Here is a 20,678-nt window from a genome sequence, read left to right as displayed (position 1 = left end):
ACGAGGAGAAATCACTTAGAAGTTAACATATGGAGGTGTTAGGTTGAATGGTAATTTTTTTTTTTTTTAAGTTAAAATATCTTTGAAGAATTAGAATTTGTCTCTTTACCAGGGGAAAACCACTAAACTCAAACTTGATTTAGGTGAATTTAAATGTCTGTTTTGCAGAATGGTTACAGAATGGATATCTAAATCCAGGACTGACAGATATCAGAAGGACTTATTGAAGATGATTTATTTAATGATTAACAAATGTGTTTTGTTCAGGTTTGGAAGATAAATAATCCAGTTATTCAGTCTTCCAGAAAACTTTTTCTCCTCCCCCCTCCCCCTGATTTCTATACCCTTCAACAAAAAGGCATTAAAAGGAAGAAATGCTTGAGAGTGCTCTACAAAACTAAAACTTGAGTCTGTGCCTTTGTATGACTCAGAAGGTCTCTTGGAAATATTGCCTGAAGAAAAGAAAGGGAAGGAAATTACCTCTTTTAAAGTTCTTTTTGTTTTCCAACAACTTCTCACTAGAGGAAAGAATAAAATGTTAGGATTGTTTTGTCAGTTGTATGTTTCCAGTTTTTTTCTGTGTGGAGTATCTTGTTTCCCTTTAGGTGTTTCAAGTCCCAGGTTATTGTATGATAACTATATAACATTTACAGTTTGCACAAACTGAGTAGTACTTGGTTTTATGTGTTTAAATTCTCTGGAGGAGATACTCACTAGCAAACACATTTGCTGTTCTATCCAGGACCCTAACTGGCCAAAAAGTTAGTCCCAAATATTCTTGAGATTCACAGTATTTGAAGATTCTCTTTGATACCCTTATTATAGTAATTAGTACTCCCTTCTCTTTAGGGTGCTTTATGATTTCCATTCCTGTTCCAAGCTGAGACTGCTACAGTAAGACAAGAAAGGACAATGTGATACAAAGTTACTTGCTGGAGAAGTTAGGCCACTTAGTTACGAGATGGATGAATTTTTGTTTTTAGTTCAAAATGATGAATATTCACACTTTTAAGTATTAGTTGTGATAGTGTAGACCGATCCTTGCTGTGGAACTAAAGTGTGTTTTTAAAGTTTTTGTTTCTTTTTATAAAAAAATGTCTTGTTGCGCCGTGTTTGCTCGACTGAAAGTTTCCTCATCCCTTGGTGAGACCCTCCTCTAATTCAATCTTTGTCTTTTGTCTTTGCTGCCTTGCAGGGTTGGTACAGTAGGCTTCACTAGACTTAGCTGCAACTCAGAATTTCTCCTCCAGCACCTGAGTAAATGCTGATGGTCTTGTGGAGTGTGGATTAAGAGTACGAGCTAAGTTCTCAAATCCCAATTAAGAAGCGGAGGAAAATTTAAACTGTCTCCTTCAAAGTTTATCACAACCACCACCATCAAGACAGCAAACCAAAGGACAAAGACTTTGACCTGCTGTGTTGCTCTGTATAGTCCAGTTCACGTATGGTTTACAGACTTGGCTGAGGTTACTAATAAGTAAAAAAAAGTTGGACACTTCTGTCATTTGGACGCTTTTATTCACGAGTTACCAGAATGAGGGCTGTTCTGGAGACAGCAGACATTGCCATAGTGGCCCTGTATTTTATCCTGGTGATGTGCATTGGTTTTTTTGCCATGTGGAAATCTAATAGAAGCACCGTGAGTGGATACTTCCTGGCGGGGCGCTCTATGACCTGGGTAGCAATTGGTGCCTCTCTGTTTGTGAGCAATATTGGGAGTGAGCACTTCATTGGGCTGGCAGGATCTGGAGCTGCAAGTGGATTTGCAGTGGGCGCATGGGAATTCAATGCCTTACTGCTTTTGCAACTTTTGGGATGGGTTTTCATCCCAATTTACATCCGGTCGGGGGTATACACCATGCCTGAATACTTGTCCAAGCGATTTGGTGGCCATAGGATTCAGGTCTATTTTGCAGCCCTGTCTCTGATTCTCTATATCTTCACCAAGCTCTCAGTGGATCTGTATTCGGGTGCCCTCTTTATCCAGGAGTCTTTGGGTTGGAACCTCTATGTGTCTGTCATCCTGCTCATTGGTATGACTGCTTTGCTGACTGTCACCGGAGGCCTTGTTGCAGTGATCTACACAGACACTCTGCAGGCTCTGCTCATGATTGTTGGGGCACTCACACTTATGATTATTAGCATGATGGAGATTGGTGGGTTTGAGGAAGTTAAGAGAAGGTACATGTTGGCCTCACCTAATATCCCTTCCATCTTGTTGACATACAACCTATCAAACACAAATTCTTGTAACGTCTACCCTAAGAAAGAAGCCCTAAAAATGTTGCGGGATCCAACAGATGAAGATGTTCCATGGCCCGGATTCATCCTTGGGCAGACCCCAGCCTCAGTGTGGTACTGGTGTGCTGACCAAGTCATCGTACAAAGGGTCCTGGCAGCCAAAAACATTGCTCACGCCAAAGGCTCTACTCTTATGGCTGGCTTCTTGAAGCTTCTGCCAATGTTTATCATAGTTGTCCCAGGAATGATTTCCAGGATACTGTTTACTGATGATATAGCTTGCATCAACCCAGAGCACTGCATGCAAGTGTGTGGAAGCCGAGCTGGGTGCTCCAATATTGCTTACCCACGCCTGGTGATGAAGCTTGTTCCTGTGGGCCTTCGGGGGTTGATGATGGCTGTGATGATTGCAGCTCTAATGAGTGACTTGGACTCTATATTTAACAGTGCCAGTACTATATTCACTCTTGATGTGTACAAACTCATCCGCAAGAGTGCAAGCTCCCGGGAACTAATGATTGTGGGGAGGATATTTGTGGCTTTTATGGTGGTAATCAGCATAGCATGGGTACCAATCATTGTGGAGATGCAAGGTGGCCAGATGTACCTTTACATTCAGGAGGTAGCAGATTACCTGACCCCCCCAGTGGCGGCCCTGTTCCTTTTGGCGATTTTCTGGAAGCGCTGCAATGAACAAGGGGCTTTCTATGGTGGAATGGCTGGCTTTGTTCTTGGAGCAGTCCGTTTGATACTGGCCTTTGCCTACCGTGCCCCGGAGTGTGACCAACCTGATAATAGACCAGGCTTCATCAAAGACATCCATTATATGTATGTGGCCACTGCATTGTTTTGGGTCACAGGACTCATTACTGTAATTGTCAGCCTTCTCACGCCACCTCCCACAAAGGAACAGATTCGCACCACCACCTTTTGGTCTAAGAAGAACCTGGTGACAAAGGAAAGCTGCTCTCAGAAAGATGAACCATACAAAATGCAGGAGAAGAGCATTCTGCGATGCAGTGAGAACAGTGAGGCCATCATCCATGTCATTCCCAATGGGAAATCTGAAGATAGTATTAAGGGCCTTCAGCCTGAAGATGTCAATCTTTTGGTGACCTGCAGAGAGGAGGGTAACCCTGTGGCTTCCTTGGGTCATTCAGAGGCAGAAACACCGGTAGATACTTATTCCAATGGGCAAGCGGCTCTCATGGGTGAGAAAGAGAGAAAGAAAGAAACAGAGGATAGAAGCCGGTACTGGAAGTTCATAGACTGGTTTTGTGGCTTTAAAAGTAAGAGCATCAGCAAGAGGAGTCTCAGAGACTTGATGGAGGAGGAGGCTGTCTGTTTACAAATGTTAGAAGAGACTCCACAAGTTAAAGTCATACTGAATATTGGACTTTTTGCTGTGTGTTCTCTTGGAATTTTCATGTTTGTTTATTTCTCCATATGAACTTAAGGATATGATGAGACATTTAACTTAATACTGGTCTTTGGAAAAAAATTATGTAACTGTTGCATCTCTCAGGCATTGTTTACGCTGTAGGTTTTAGCCAAATTTTACTTAGCAGAAAATCATCTATTTGCAAGACTTTATTTTCCCAGACATGGATTAAAGTAAATCTTCAACTTTTAAATGAAGCAAAACAGACTGAAAAGTTAAAAAATGTGGTTTAAAAATTTCCATACCAAAGTAAGGAGAGACCAATTATTCTCAGATATCTTAGCACATAATAAATGTTAAGGTATCATGAATAAGATATTGTCTGCACTGCCAGGTCTTGGTAGACCTTAATGCTGAAGTAGAAGATTTGCTCATTTCTAAGTTTTTTCTGTCTCCGTAATTCGCACTACCATTTAAAAATACAATAACTGAATTTTACATATTGTATAATCAATTATGTTCTGAAACTCTAATGTGTGGTATGTATTTCAAGACAGGTTAGTTTGCCAGGTTAATTTTTGTGTGTGACTGTGGATTCTGATTGCCAAAAGAGAGGAAGAATGTTATTCTGTAGGTGTTTTTGTACCACCTGTATGTGGAATGTTGGGGGTGTGGGCTGATCCGGTTCTTCCCCCACCTGTTTTTTCCTACTTTTCACTGAAATTTAATGAACCACATAATGAACACCAAGTCTGTTTATAAAGTTACATATTCAAATTGTATTACTGAATGATTATGGGGGGAAGTAAAATAAATGTTACTGATGATCCCCACCTTTATTGACCAAATTAAGGTGGTTTTTACATAGTTTGAGAATTACCAGCTTCCAAGCAGTGTTTGATTAACTTTGTCAAGCAGATGATTAATCATACTTCAATGAATTTGACTTTTTTTCCTTGTCATTTGATAACATTCTTTATTAGTTAAAAACCCAGTAGATTGAGTTGGAAGGTTTGTACAGTATCTTGAACAAACGTTTTCACTGCTTTTTGTGTTGCTGGGTTATCATGATATAGCAAGGGAAAATTTAATTCTGAGATCATACTGCATTCTTGATAATTTTTCTTATTTTGTATTTTTTCCTCAAAAGATTTACCATCTGTACACAGCCTGTACATCTTGTTGTGAGCATGTAAGGATGTTTCAGTGCAAACTGGCCATTAGTACCAGAAAACTCAGAGTGCACACTTGCCATTGGTAGATTATTTGTAGGATGGATAGCATGTTTAAGAGATGCCATAAACAAGAACTTCTGGGTTTAGTACTGTACTTGTGGAGGAAATTATAGGACTTGTGTAATTATAGGATCCTTATCTTGACATGGTTTACCCAGTTGCATCATCCACAGGTGGGAATCTATTTTTCCTTAGTGAGGAAGAGGACTGATGATGTTAGAGAAGAGCTTTGCAGGGGATGTAGCTCTGTGTCCTGAGCACTGTCCTTTTTCCTCCCTGAAAAATAAGAAAACTAATTGTATCTACTTTCTTTAAACTAATACTTTTTAAATTGCATGATTTTTATTAAGCTTGTATTCTTTAGGAAAATTACTTTTATAGATACTTTCATAGATTTTGAATCAAAACTCAGTCCTGATGACTTTGAAATTTTTTAGCGTATAAACTAATTTGTTTTTGATGGACTTGATTAGTCCAAAGTTGATTTCAGAAATTATCAGGTATAATGTCTTCCCATCATCAGGAAGCTTTTTGATGGACTGAGTCTGTAGGTGAAAAAGTAATTCATGTATGAATAGCATGTATTTCTAAAGCGCTTAAGAGTGCCTTGTAGAATTTTTTTTTCCCTCAATTTCATTCTTAAGGTTTATCTGGGGATCAGATAGATAGGGACCATCCTTTCCTTGTATGGAGGTTGAGGCTGTGACATGTTCAAGGTTAGAAAATCTATTTCAGAAGAACAAAAATCCAGTCTCCAAATCTGGACTCTACATTTGTCAAGACAAATGATTTGTCCATGGTTTGTGCTTTTCCTAAAGTAAGTGTTCTTCCTTTGGGACAACCTTTTGGTATTTGGAAAAGTAATAGGATCTTGGGTTTTCCAAATTGGCATTAAGCTGTACGAATTAACATTTTCTTTGAACATACTGCTGTGTAACTCAGCAGTGAGAATTGACACATTGGCTGGGTAGCCTTCCTATTGCTTCTATTTATTTATCAATAAGTGAATAGGAGGTATTTATGTAGATCCCCACCCTTGATTTCATGTTAGGTCCTAGTGCTTTGGAGTATTTGAGCCCCGTCCCACCCCCAATCTCTGCTGTTGTCTTAGTATGATACATAGAATACATCATCTTGTGTCTGGTGTATGTATAGCAGTAGGTCAAGTTTAGATTACTAATGTTTGTAAATAAAGAATGACTATTAGTGTATCCATTAGAATTCTTTACTCTTGCCAGTATAAACATCACTTTATTTAGACGGAATTCCCTGAAGCTTTGTCCTCTTCATTGTTTCCCAGTAATAAATAATGTGCTTGAATAGGTAGGTGAATTGCTGATGGCAGCTTTATTTCAGGGGTCTAATCTTCAGTCTTCATTAGAATGATTATTCCTAGGAAATGACATATGGACTGTCTTAAGCTAGCAAAGTGTTCCTGCTTTATACTGAGTAAATGAGTCATAAAAGATGACATTGGTCTCTAGACATTAATGTGTATATTTTGTTCAAGTTAAGTTTTAGAATTGACCAAGTGATATTATACTGACTAAAATAGTAGCTAACCATCAGAATGAGGTGAGAATACTGGTCTTCAAAGGTAGAGAAAAATGCCACCAAATCAGCTGCAAAATGTGTTTCCCCCGCTCTTAAATTTTTGTCTTCTCAGGCAGTCTTTGTCTCCAGATTGGATACAAAGGACTTACTACAGAGATATGCAAAAGGATAGTTTGCTTTTTTTGTGGAGACTAGTTTCTCTGTCTTTTAGATTCTGTCCTGCCACCCCAAGAGGGAGGTGATCACTTTTGCCTTTAGAAAGCAGTAGCAGTGGTTCTGTGTCCTTTGACCCAAATTTAAGAGATCTGCTCTCTTTATGGATCCTCTTGGCTCAAAGGATCCATTGTCTTTTTACCCAGAGAGGCTGGCCAGGATCATGTAGCCAATAGCTCTTAGGAATGGCACCTCAAGCAATTAGGAAGGACCCATCACTCTGTGAAACTTTTTATTTTAAGAGTTGGGTGGGACAGTTACTCAGTCTAACCTGAAGCTAAGCAGAGGGTTAAAAGTCTTGTCTGGAGAATTAGAGTCTTTATGTTTCTCCATTGGCAGTCCACAGCTTTTTTTCTCTATATTAGGTGCATAGATCTTCTCCTCTCTTTCAATGTCATTTAATATAGAAGTCATTCTCATTCTTTTCTACCAAATAAACCAGCTGTATTTTTAGCCATTAAAGGGTTAGGTCCTTCAACATTCCCACCTGGCAGTATTAGGCTTACTCATTACCTTGTGTTTTCCCTAACTCATTTTCATCAGAAGTGTGATGACTGGAAAGGGACTATATGGATGTCTGGTAATGACTCCTCACCATTCCCTAGGTTTTGGGTTGAGAGAGATGTCTAAGGCCATTCCTCTTAGATTATGTAATTGTGGAGCCTTGCCAAGACAGAATTTTCCTAAGAAATCAGGAAAACTATTAAGTAGGATATCAATAAGTACTTGGGTGATACAGATGTGGACAGTTGGTAAACTACAAACATTAGCTTAATTTATAGCCTTAGAGTCATATTCATTGCATTCTAGATCTTGAAGCATCTTGGCTATCAGCTAATTAAGCCACTCCCCTTATAAATTGGGGTATCAGTGTATAAAGATCCAGCCTGCTAACTCCTGGTTTAATGTCGAATATAATACAAATTTATTAATATTAGAGGTTAGAATGGGATTTGATAGTGTTAACTTGTAGGCTTTAGCATTCAAGATTTCTTCATTAGCCAGGTGCTTAGGTGCTTAAGTCACTTCATAGGTTGATATTAGCCCAACTGGATTTTATAGTGGCATATATCAATGTGTTTGTTTTTATCTCCATACCATTCTGAGAGATTGGTCTTTTTATCTTTATTCACATTGCTTCTTTAATATTTCAACTTTCTTTCAACAAATTAATATTTTGCTCTTTGGTCAGCTTATTTCACTTTCAGGCATACTGTCTTGGTGTTTAATTACTGTCCTTTTCCCCCAGTATTAAGGACTTAGTTCCAAATAATACTTTGTATATTATAAATGTTAATTAACTTAAAATGTTAATTCTTGACAAATTGTCTCAGATTTGTGTTGACTAAATGATAAAAGCACTAATGGTTCATCACTATTCTCAAAACTCCATCTCAAAAATTAGAGAGCAATAGTGAAAATTCATGAGTACCTTTGAAATGACGGTGGGGTCAGAATGCAGAAACAATGGAGTTTGCTTTAATGCCAAAAACAAAAACAAATTATTCTTGCAGTAAATAAAGGTAAAATTTTGGAAGTAGTCAGCATATTAAGAAACCTTGGATCATATAAGAAGTAATCTTTTGAATATTAGAATTGGTTGACTTAATTCAGTGTTGCAGACCCTTTTCCTCATTAAGATCACTTCTTTTAATTTTTTTTTTTATTATTATCAGACTCTTATGGAATACTACTTGGACTTTTAGAAGAGAATTAGGCTAAGCTTCTAAGTAATAAACTTTGTCAGCACTGAGTGCCACATCATTCACTTAGCTGTGTAAATGTATTTTACTTTTCAATTCTGGGAATAAGATTTTACACTGCTGATTCACCTTTAAAGAAATGTGAAATTGATGTCATTTGTGTTTCTTTCTCAACTCCTTTGTAGAAGGTGAAATTTGGTTGGTGGTTTTGGGGTAGGCACCTACCTCATGTATCTGGTAACCAACAACCATAACCTTGACAACCTTTTACTTAAAAATGAACAGAAAGGGTTTGGTGTGTTTGTATCATTACTAATCTCATGTGCTATACTCTGTAAGTGGAGTATCATACATGATCTGTGGCTGTTGTTGAATTAAAACCAGTAACCTTAATTGAATTTACTTACTTGGGCTGGCAGCATGTTTGAAGACAGGTGTGCTGGAAAAAGTTATGTAGCTTGAAGAACAAATCAGGATAATATGTATTGGTCCCAGATTTCTAGTACAGGAAAGTGGTTTTGCTCTCCTCCAAAAAGGAGAAAAGCACTATGCCATAACTACAGCCTGTAATAAATGAAGCTCTCCCAAGCACTTCAAGACAGTTTATGTTTAGTGAACTATGCTGATAAGGGAAGTCACATCATAGTGATTTTTTTTTTTTTTTGCAACAGCACAAGTTGATAGTAGATATCCACAACCTAATTATATTTTGGTGAATTTACTCTATTCCTTAGTGCTTCTGGATAAAGAAGTATTTAGTTATCAGTGTGGCCTGTACTTCTATAAGTTCATTAGCAATTTACTTTTTTGGTATGATAATTAGAAATTGAAATTAGGCTTATTGCTATTAGTGAAATCCCCACTTGTCAAAGGCCAATACATGGTATTTCATAGTATAACAATTCTTGAAATTGATGTGTTTGGATTAGTGCCTTCTGGTTACCAGTATTGACTCTGTTAGTTTTCACCTTTCCTTTTCTTATAGAAAATTCTTATTTGGTACTACTCCTTCAGTTTTAGTATAACTAGTAAAGAGCATTAAAAAAAAAAAAAACTCTCATATTTACATTTCATGCAAGCTTTAGGTTCAGGGAAACAAGTAGGTGGACCTTTGTGTTGCTGCTTAATGTTATTTGTCTTTATTTGCTTTTATATCCATAATTGAAAATTTAAAGTTATATAATTCTTTCGGTTTTATCATTAATCCATTATAGGTTCCATAAGTAAATCTGAGAACATGTGACAACAGTTCATATTCTATGATAGAGAAAAAACTAAAAGTCCATAGAAAGCACAAAATCGTGTTAAAGTATAACGCGTGTCTCCACACGTAGAAAGCACAAGACTGATAGTGTTCTCTTTAACCCACAAGTGCCAGTCCTGGAACCCATCAAGTATTTGTTGTGATGAGGACCACATATTGATAGCCCGGGACAGTGAGGCATCTGTTATAAGTGGGTCCTGAGAAGAAATTCAAAATAATAATCTGGGTAAGTTTGTACTGCTTTGAAGGAGGGAGAGAATATCAGGAGTACTGTGATTATATTTGGGTGTTTCTAGCAAAATTGGGGTCTTTGGGTTCAATCCCAAGTTCTGAAACTAAAGAAATAGGGACAGATTTTTAGAGGTTTGGTGTGTAGAACAGGTAACAGCCTTCTGGTTTGAGCTGTAGAGCCATTGGAATTTTTAAAATCTTGAGGAAATATTACCTCTCATGAACAAAAATGCTCTAAACCCTGGAGAAGTTAACATTTTAATAGGGCAAATGCTACGTTAGTTTTTATGTAGGTTTGTGAGAGATGAAGTGACCTTTTATTTTCTTCACATGCTTGACCTTGCTTCATTTTAACCGAGGAAAATTTGATCCAAGAGTTCCAAGCATCAAACTAAGTCTAAGACAGATTTGCCAAATGAACTACTTTGCTTTTCATAATGGTACCCATAGTCTGAATGAGTCTTTCACCTGTCCCATTGTTTTCCTCAAGACCAGATTAGAGGAAATCTGTGAATGTACGCATGAAAGATTAAATGATGTTCCACTTCACAGTTGGCTTTATCTTGCCCCAACTTAATGCATTTCCCAATAGTCCCTGTTTGCCAAGAATGAATAAATAGCTTTATCTTGAATTTTGCCCATGTCAAGATACAACTCTCAGAATAGGAGTGACTGACTACCTTGTTCTGTCTCTCCCCTCTGTTTTGTGTATTTATCTTCTTAGAGAAAAGCTTGTTTAGAATATAGCTGATATAGACTATTGTGACATGTTTTGGAAGAGTTAACCTGAACACTGGAGGGAGAGATTCCTACCTCCAGCTAAAAGCCAGGCAGGTGTATACCTACATTTCTTTAGAATGTAAAACCTTAGGCTTGAGCTCTGAAGGAAGAGGAGTGCCAGAAGAACAGGAAACTGGAAAGGTTCGAGGACCGTACTTGGCTTAGCAGTATGTAATAATGCAAAACAGTTGTAACCTGTTAGTTCTATAGATTGTGTATCCTATACCTTTAAATTTAAACTAGTTTGTAAAAACTTTATGAAAGGATGCTTTTGAAAAAACTTTTGGCAGAAATATCTTTCATTTATAATTCCATGGAAGACTGCTTTAATTAGCCTAGGTGAAAAGTAGTCCTAGTGGTGTAAATATGTATAATTAGAATTGCCTAATTTCACTGTGAGATCTCAGACTTTTAAGTGGCAAACGGATCAACAAATCTTGCTCATGGAGTTTTCTGTGGGGTTGTTAAAATGCAAAAGCTTTATTTTTTTTAATAATGACATATTACTTTAGTGTCAGATAATGGTATGGAATCTGTTCCCCTGCTTTCCCCTGCCATTATTACTTCAGTTTATAGATTGCCAGCAGAGCTCATAAATAGAGCAGGGGTTTGCCCATTCTCTGATTGGACATCCCATGTTCTGTGTCCAGACTGTGTCGGCAATTATGATATGAACTATGTTAGGCTTCTCAGTGCTTTTTTTTTTTTTCTTTTTTGATAAGATGGATATCAAAAATAGTTGCTGTGCAAAAGTTAGTAGTCTTCTTCAAGAAGAAAACCAATTCCTTTTCTAATAATATCCTGTGAAATTGCTTCATTCATTCCTTTGTTTTTAAGCCAAATGTCAGCAGAATACTGCTGCTTTTATCTAGTAATTTTGATATGTAAGTATTAATGCATTTTTAAAAGATATCTGCATTGAAAAATGCTTCTCCCAGTGTCCTGCCTATTAAGCTTTGTTCACATTTTCTGTAAGAGACCTGGGGAGTGTGTATTGTGTACATGTATCATTTTAGTCAGGTATTGTAGGTCAAATGTAATTATAAATGAAGTTGATGAACATTCATTTTGAGTGAGTCTTTGATTGTAAACTTAATTTCCAATTTGCCCTTCGTTGTTCACAGCTTTTTTGTCTTAAAGTTTGGCTAACTGGGTCTGTTCCATTGTGCAATGTTTTAAGAGAATAGAATTTAGTATAAATCAGGTTACTTCCATATTGAAAGGAAAACAATTGAAACTGTAGATTTAAAATTGTTAACCATTCCTGACAATTCTAACCTGACTATTCCACTGTATACAATCTGATTTTTTTTTAATTGTAGACATGTATGATCTTGGTTTAATGTGTTTTAAAAAGTGTTATTGTTGTTTAAAAATGAAAAAAAAAATGGAGCAAATCTGCTAAAAGAGCTGTCAGTTTTCATTACTGACTCTGTAAAATACACTGTTCTTTGTATACTGTGTGTTATTTTGCCAGCTGCTGCATTAGCCTTCAGAAGTATTTGGAAGATGAACTACATTTCTTGCAAAAGTACATTCCTTTCTGTGGTATTTTGTCCTGTAACTGAAGTGTAGTAATTATTTTATGGAATTGTCAGCACTTCTGTACCAACTTTGAATAAAACGAAAAATTTACATTGTTTTTGAGTGAGTATTTTCAGTATGAATACATCAAACCCCCCTCCCCCATTGACAGCGTGTTATGTCTCAAAAGTTGAAGAGGTTGTGCCTCAATTTCTTATTCTCTTGGCTTATAAGTGGTTTACAGTGAATTTGCCCCTATAGGTTATTGTCACTTTTATCCTTTATAAACACTGATGTACAAGTATTGGCTGAGAATAGAATTACATATAAAACATGGATTAAGTAAAACTATTCTTCCACTTCTAGTTTTGAAATTTCAAGTTATAGGAAAGTTGTAAGAATGAAGGAAGAATTTAGGAATTCTCTTATCCAAATTCACTAGTAAAGATTGCCACATTTGCTTTGCCATTCTTATACATTTTCCAGAACTTTTGAAAGAACCATTTGCAGACATAATTCCCCCCTTTCATAAGTTCTTTGGGGTATATTTTTTGAGACAAGGGCAGTTACTTGTAATTGTTATCAAAATCTGGAAGGCAAAAATGATTTTTAATCAAAGACCATTCAGATACTTCTAGTTCCAGTATGGTTGATTTAGGAACATCTCCTCCTCCCTCCCCTTTGGTGCTGGAGATCCAACTGAAGGCCTTGCACATGGCATTAGAGCAGATTATGCTAAGTGAAGCTAGCCAATCCCTAAAAAACAAATGCCAAATGTCTTCTTTGATATAAGGAGAGTAACTAAGAACAGAGTAGGGATGAAGAGCAGGAGAAGAAGATTAACATTTAACAGGGATGAGAGGTGGGAGGGAAAGGGAGAGAGAAGGGAAATTGCATGGTAATGGAAGGAGACCCTCAGGGTTATACAGTGGAGGAGGTAGAGAGAGAGGAGGGGAGGGGAGGGGAGAGGTGGGGAGGGGGGAGGGTGGAGGACGGGAAAGGCAGCGGAGCACAACAGACACTAGTATGGCAATATGTAAATCAATGGATGTGTAACTGATGTGATTCTGCAATCTGGGTATGGGGTGAAGGTGGGAGTTCATAACCCACTTGAATCAAAGTGTGGAATATGATATGTCAAGAAATTTGTAATGTTTTGAACAACCCACAATAAAAAATTAAAAAAAAAAAAAAAAAAAAAAAGAACTCTTATCACTGAGCTTACATCCCCAACCTGGGAACTTGTAGTCCATGGCAGTTGGCTCTATGTTGCTTGTTTCCTTTCATCTAGAATAGTTCCTTGGCCTTTGTCTTTCATGGTATTGATGTTTTTAAAGTGTATAGGCTAGTCATTTGTGAATGTCTCTCCTTGAGTTGGATTTATTTGCTTCCTCACAATTAGATTGAGACTACATTTGTGGTAGGAGTATGATGTAATTGATGTGTCCTCAAAACTTCACACTGGGGACATGTGATGTCATGTCCCATTGTTCACATTAACTTTGATACTTGATTAAGGTGTTGTCTATCAGGTTTCTCCACTGTGAAAAACTGCCATTTTTCCCCTTGGTAATAAGTAATTTGTGGGAAAATTATGTGGGGGCATTAAAAAGCAATCTATTCCTCATCAAACTTGAACCATCTAGTTAGTATGGCTGTATAATTCTTGCCTAAGTTATTATACTGATGGTATAAAATGGCTATTTTTCTTTTTTCTTTGGTCATACTGAACTCAAGAGCTTCTCTTTTGCCTGAGTACTTGTCAGTATGAATTCCTCAATTATTTTATTCAATGGGTTATAATGGATTATAATCATTTTGTTCAAATGTTTGCACAGTTAGCAAATGGGACTTTTCAGGGCAGTTTTGTGTTCTTTGTGACATTTTTCCATCAGTGTACTTCTTATTTTTCAGCACAACAAGCAGTGAAGGCTCATCTTGTCCTTTCCTTGCCCTAGTCAGAGAGGCCTTTAGTAGGGAATGGTGTGGATATGCTCACTGCCACAGGGATGTCATGGCTGCTCTCTCCGTGTATGGAGCCATGAAGTTCATATACATGAGCTACTGATGACTGAAGCTCTAGCTAGCACCAGAGGTTTCTTTTTAGCTTTTCCTCATTCTGTGTTCATATTTTCTCCAACTATGATATTAACATTCCCTCCCACCCCCGATCCTGTAACTCATTGCCATTAATGTTTTTTGTTTTAGAATGTCTAATAATGTTTGGCCAAATATGGAATTCTATACTGGAAAACATTTTCAAAATACATAGACTAGAAGCTAGAAAAATATTGAAATTGTAAATATAAGACCATATTTTTCTAGCTTCTAGTCTTTATGTTTCAAATTTTGTAATAACATGCCTAAATGAAAGTTTTTTTTTAATTGGCCTTAGTGGTCTCTTAAAATATGGCAGTTCAGTTCTGGGCTAATCGTTGTGTTTTCTCCTTTTTGGAACCATTTTATTTACTTCTTGGACCTTCTAGACTGGTACTTTGTTTGGTTAAATTTTTTTATATTTGTTTTTTAGTTGTAGTTATTTATTTATTTTTATGAGTTGCTGAGGATTGAACCCAGGGACTCACACAAGCTAGGTAAGTGCTCTACTGCTGAGCCACAACTCCAGCCCTGTTTTGTTAAATCTTTTAATTTTCATTTCTTTGTGCTCTTTCTAGGAGAGTTTATAAAATATCTTTAAACACTTTCTATCAGGTTTTTAATTTTAAGCTCCTTTGTTTCCTTAATCTTTATTGCTTCTTGTTCTTGTTTAATAGATGTGGTATCTTATCATATCTGAAGACACTGGAGGTTTTTTCCTCCTGCATTATTTATTCCAAGACCATTTTTATTTGTGTTGGTCTTTTGTACTGTGCTTTCCTCAGATGTTTGCTGATCCTTGGTTGTCTGCTTATATTTAATAAGGCGAATTTAAAATGCTCTGAATGTGTCGATGGAGCTTATCAACTTCAATAGTTGGCTTTCATGGCCTTGTGGTTTGTAGGGTCTTTCATTATCTTTAGAATGGGTCAAATTCTCCAAAGGAATGAGTTTTAAACTGAAGGGTAAAAATCCATTTTTTTCTATGAGTCAGTGGGGAAAGAACAGGGGTCTTGGCAGTCACTGTGCTGTGTTTTTCCTTAATCCCTTTTTGGTATAGCACTCCCACTTTATGGCTGTACCAGTGGTCTCCAGTCGAGAATAAACTTCCAAGTATGCATCTAGGGATCCTATTGCCCTCCCAACTTTCAGACAATTTTGAGTAGTTTAGTCCCACACTTCTGCTTTCAAAGGTGCTCAGATCAATTCCCAGATATTCGAGGAATTCTACGTTGTATATGTGGTTAATTCTTAGTTTTCTCCACTATTGCTTGTTTTTGGGTGGTGGGGAGGTAGGTACCCGGTATTGAACTTAAGGGCAGTTGGCCACTGAGACACATTCCTAGCCCTCTTTTGTATTATATTTAAACCAGGGTTTCACGGAATTGCTTAGCACTTTGTTTTTGCTGAGAATGGCTTTGAACTCTTGATTCTCCTGTTTCAGCCTCCCGAGCCACTGGGATTACAGGCGTAATCCCACCTCACCGGCTCTCTTTCCCACATTCTTGTAGGGCTGTTTCTTTAAAATCATGCACAATATATATGTATAGTGGGATATTATGTTGTACACCTGGAATATTTTTTTTTTCACTTTTACCTCAATAAAGCTGAAAAATGATCTCTTTATGGTAGTTTTGGTAGGTTCTCTAGAGGGGCATAATTAGATGCTTGAGTTCAGTACTACAGCTTGTCTGGAAGTCCTGGTGTTCACTCTTGAATTAGCCTTTGAAAGTTGAAATTTCAGAGCTTACTGCCCATTTCTGCCCTCCTTGAAACAACATTTTGACTACCAGTTAAGTTTGAGTGCTAAAGTTCTGCTTTTCTCTTTAAGTGCAAAACTGTAAAAACTGTTTGCATATCAAAAAGGCCTTAGAAGCTGTATAATTGATTATTTTGTGCAATGCATGAATATCACCCTTAAATACTCAATTCATAACTGACACAAATATAGTGCATTGATTATTTTTTGTAGTTCTTAATTTCTCCAAATTTACTGTGAACCCTGAATGCTTGCCTGTTGGGTAAATGTAGGGCCAGATTCCTGCATGCTCATTTTTGTTACCTGATCCATCCTTAATCAGTTTTTATGTGTATTTCTGTTAAAAGTCAGCATTTGTAGCATACATTGTTGATTCCTTTGCATTGAGCTCAAGGCCAACAGCCCTGCAATGCATGTTTGAATAAAGCTTACTTATCTCCTGAAGCCATATCACAGCCTTGTGCTTAGGAACACTAGACGGCACTTTAGCACTACAATTGGGTGTTGTGAATAGTGAAATCACCAACGAAAGCACACAAATGCAAAAATCGTAGCACTGCAAAGATTGTGCAAAGGGTATTTGTTTATGGTATGAGAGTACTGAAACTAGAATGCTGCCTTACTTGTCCCTACCTGGGGCTATGTGCAACAGATGCTACTCTGCATGTGTGCATGCATACAGTTGGCTGCAAAAATGCTAGGAATATGGATTTGGAGGTTACAAATAAGTTCTAATAGGTAAATTGGCAACATGGATTACACAATAATAAGAATCAATTGTAATTGTGAAGCAAGTGCATGTAATCGTTATCCACATAAAATAGAATTAATTATTAGTGCTGCTGCCCAAGAACACTCATTTTTTCCCAGAGAATTCCAATTTTAAGGAGTTTTCTTGTTGATGCTTTATCTCTGGCTTTTGATCCCAAGTTTTGCCGCAGAAATGTCATCTTTTCCTTCCTTTATTTGAAATAAATGTATTCATAGTATTTAAAATCAGGCTTACTGTTCTTCTTTCTTTGGGATGTTATCTTATTCATTTCCTGGTGCTGTAACAAAATAATTTATACATTAATTTATACAAAGTAGAGCTAGATTTAGCTAATGATTTTGGAGGCTGGGATGTCCAAGAGCATGGTGCCAGCATCTTCCCTATGTCTCCAATCTGGTGAGGGCCTTCTTGCTGCATCGGGACATGGTAGAAGGCATCACATGACAAGATAGAGCAAGGTAGCCAGAGAGCGCTCTTACATACCACTCCACATACCACTCCGATGGTAATCCATTTACCTCCCAAAAGCTCTCCAAATATTAGCATGAGTTTAATGATTAAGTTTCCAACACATGGAATTTGTGGGGCACATTCAAATCATAGTGTGTAGCACAGGATATAGATTTCAGATCCTTACCATCTTGGTCTTTTTTTTCCTTAGACAACTTTGAGGCAGTTGGTCCTTTTTCACTTGCAGTCTCCAAGTTAAATTCAATACTCTAAGTAGACACTGCTAACGTTAGGTTGTGGAAATGAGAAATCAGAACAACAAAATGAAGACTGCCATTCCCTTAGGTTTGCTCCCTTTCCAGTTCCCATTTGAAATCTCATACCCTATGTCAGACCCCCTATTGGGTCCTGTAATGGCCTCAGGATTGCTGCCTCAGTTCCCAGAAGTTTTCATAACTTTTCAGAATCTGGGTTTTATTACTATAACATTCCCTGTACACTCTAGGAGTTGAGTGTTATTGAGTTTTTAATTTTGTCCTGAGAATTTTAGAAATCTATAAGCACCATTAAGTGTGACTGACTGTAGTTTTGTTTTCATCTTTCACTTTGTTTATTCTTCGGTCCTTTACTCCACATCTGTTTCAACTAATAGGCTGTGCATTAGCTTTATTATACATCTGTCTTTTAAAAGAAAAGTTTTTCTCTTTGCAATGAAGATTTTATATTTTATGACTTTTTTTTGTATTTCCTTCCCTTTCATTTGGATTAAACACAGTTACCAACATATTTCTTAGTTGTTTTTTTTTTTTTTTTTTGGTGGGGGGCAAGTATTGGGGATTGAACCCCAGGGTGCTGTATTACTGAGCCACATCCCCAGTCTTTTTTCTTTTTTTTTTTTTAATTCCCAGTCTTTTATCTTTTGAGACAGGGTCTTGCTAAGTTGCTGAGGCTAACCTCAAATTTGCCATCCTCCTGCATCAGCCTCTCGAGTCTCTGTGATTATAGGCATGCATCAAGCCCAGTTCATTTCTCAACTCTTTCACTTGAAATTTTCATCAGAATTTATTGAACACATATTGTGTGCCACGGTTTTTGCATTTCTGTCATCTTGTAAAGAGGAGTAAGATGCAACCTTGAGAAGTTTTGTTTAGGGAAACGAATAGACTCCATAATTATATTTGCAAGATATGTATAGAATGAGAGAGAGCTAGGTGATTACAAGTACTTCTATGAAGTAGGTGAATCTCAGTGAATGTTTTCATTCCTATAATTCTTTAGTGCTTTTGCACCCTTCCACTTCCCTATTAATGGCTTTCTTCCTATCACTTGAATTTAAGCACTGCCGCAGTGGCTTAGTTGGTGGAACCACTGTGGGTCCATTGTTCAGCATGGCATGCCAATCTAACTCTTGCCAGAACCTTTCTGATTCTGTCAGTACATATTTTTTTTTTTAAAGAGAGAGAATTTTTTTTTAATATTTATTTTTTATTTTTCTGCGGACACAACATCTTTGTTTGTATGTGGTGCAGAGGATCGAACCTGGGCCACACGCATGCCAGGCGAGCGCGCTACCGCTTGAGCCACATCCCCAAACCCTCTGTTCAGTACATATTTTAAAAACTCTTGACCCAGTCATCTAACTGTTTTTGTTAAGCCTTGCCCTGGCATTTAGAAGATTCACAGGACCTCAATAGAATTTCCTTATAAACGTGTCCAAATCTCTGATTGAGTCAAATCTCCCCTGGCATTTCTTTTGAAAGAAAGGAATCAGTACTGTCCTCTCCCTTCTGCTTGTGAAGAGGCTGAAATTCGAAGTGAAGGAAGGAGACTGGATTGTGGATGAAGGAGAGCAATCAATAAGAAAGGTAGCTCAGTAATGTCTACCTGATTCCTACTCTGCTGACTAGCTCATAAGCTTTGGCATTTCATTTACTTTCTGCCTTAGTAACTAGGCCTCCTGCCAATCTTCCCTTTTCTCATCTTCTTTTATTCATCTGTAAGTGCTTTTGGAAAGCAAGTGGGAAGGACAGAAATGGACCCTGTAAGAGGGTTGTGGACTTGAGAATGTCCTCAGAGCAGCAAGCATGAGTGCCTTAATTTGGCATTGTTTCTAGCCAATGAAATGGTATTTTCAACCAGTAGTCACCCATTGAGTTTGCCATTTCTCCACTTCACCTTCAGGGAGAACTGCAGTATTCCTTAAGTTAGAATTGGAAGCGATCATTGCTTAAAATCCTATTCAAAGTTTAGTTCAGCCAGATTCATACATCTTTGGAATGATGAGACCAGCCAGGTCCTATTAAGAATATAATTCTATGGGCTGGGGTTGTAGCTCAGTGGTGGAGCGCTCGCCTAGCATGTGTGAGACCCTGGGCTCGATCCTCAGCGCCACATAAAAATAAATAAGTAAAATGAAAAAACTAAAAAAAATTTTTTAAAAGTATAATTTTATATGTGCACCTGAGGAGCTTTAACTTGTCTTTTTTTTTGGCGGGGGAGGGTACTGGGATTGAACTCTGGGGCACTCAACCACTGAGCCACATCCCCAAACCTGTCTTTTTGTATTTTATTTAGAGACAGGGCCTCACGGAGTTGCTTAGTGTCTCGCTTTTGCTGAGACTGCCTTTAAACTCAAAATCCTCCTGCCTCAGGCTCCCAAGCTACTGGGATTATAGGCATGCACCACTGCACCTGGTTTAACAAGTCTTAATGCCCAGAATTTTTGAATTCTCAGGACAGTTCTATATAAGTGTAAAATGTAACTTCAGATGGTGCAGAATATTTAAAAGCATTCATGTTTGTAAGGTTCCCAGCTGATTGCAGCATGTGCTGAGGAATTCCGTTGCGACTTTGGCTTTTGCCTTTGACTTAATTGTGAAAGAAATGATTGGTTTTATGCAAGTGAGCCCAAAACTTGTCCTTAAATGATATCCAAATGATGTGCTTTGGCTCGAGACTCCAGAAACCGTATTGTGGTTGAACTACATAAATTAATGCTAACTCTAGGCAAATAACAGGCAACTAGTAAATTTATACAAGGTTTGATTTCATGTAATCATGACTTCTTGTTCTGTGTGGTAGCTCTTTAAATTATTCATTTTTAGCATTTTAGTGCCAATGCTGATTGGCTCAGCATGGGCTTGCTGCATGGGCCCCTTGGATGGGAAAGTCAGGTTTATGATATTTTACTGGCCTTGTAGATAGTTACTTTATCTACCTTCTATATTTGTAAGTTCGGCCAACCATTACCTCACTATGAAAAACTATGACCATTTTATTTTTGACCGTTAGTTTAATAGAACATTAAATCTGTGCTTAACTCAGATTAGCTGCTGGACTAGTAATCAGATTGTTGCTCTTTTTTCCTTTTTTTTAAAAAAAACAATTCAGTTCTTTTATTTTCATCATATACCCCAAAGAATGAATTTTCATGTTGTATTTCCCAGGTCTCCAGAATCTTATTCCTAGCTGCAT

General features: G+C 37.5%; 2 protein-coding genes across 3 annotated transcripts in view; both read left to right on the top strand.

Moving 5' to 3' along the window:
• The window catches only part of Mrps6 (mitochondrial ribosomal protein S6), a 66,648-nt gene that overhangs the window by 19,529 nt on the left and 26,441 nt on the right, over nucleotides 1–20,678 (top strand). The window lies entirely within an intron of this gene.
• Nucleotides 672–12,237, top strand: Slc5a3 (solute carrier family 5 member 3). Its single transcript, XM_071615071.1, has one exon. It carries the CDS (start codon nucleotides 1,535–1,537, stop codon nucleotides 3,689–3,691), a length of 2,157 nt encoding a protein of 718 aa, XP_071471172.1. The 5' UTR covers nucleotides 672–1,534; the 3' UTR covers nucleotides 3,692–12,237.

Source organism: Marmota flaviventris, chromosome 8 (genome assembly GCF_047511675.1).
Source record: "Marmota flaviventris isolate mMarFla1 chromosome 8, mMarFla1.hap1, whole genome shotgun sequence".
NCBI lineage: Eukaryota > Metazoa > Chordata > Mammalia > Rodentia > Sciuridae > Marmota > Marmota flaviventris.
The sequence above is the reverse complement of the archived record's forward strand: the minus strand, read 5'-3'. Positions and strand labels throughout refer to the sequence as shown.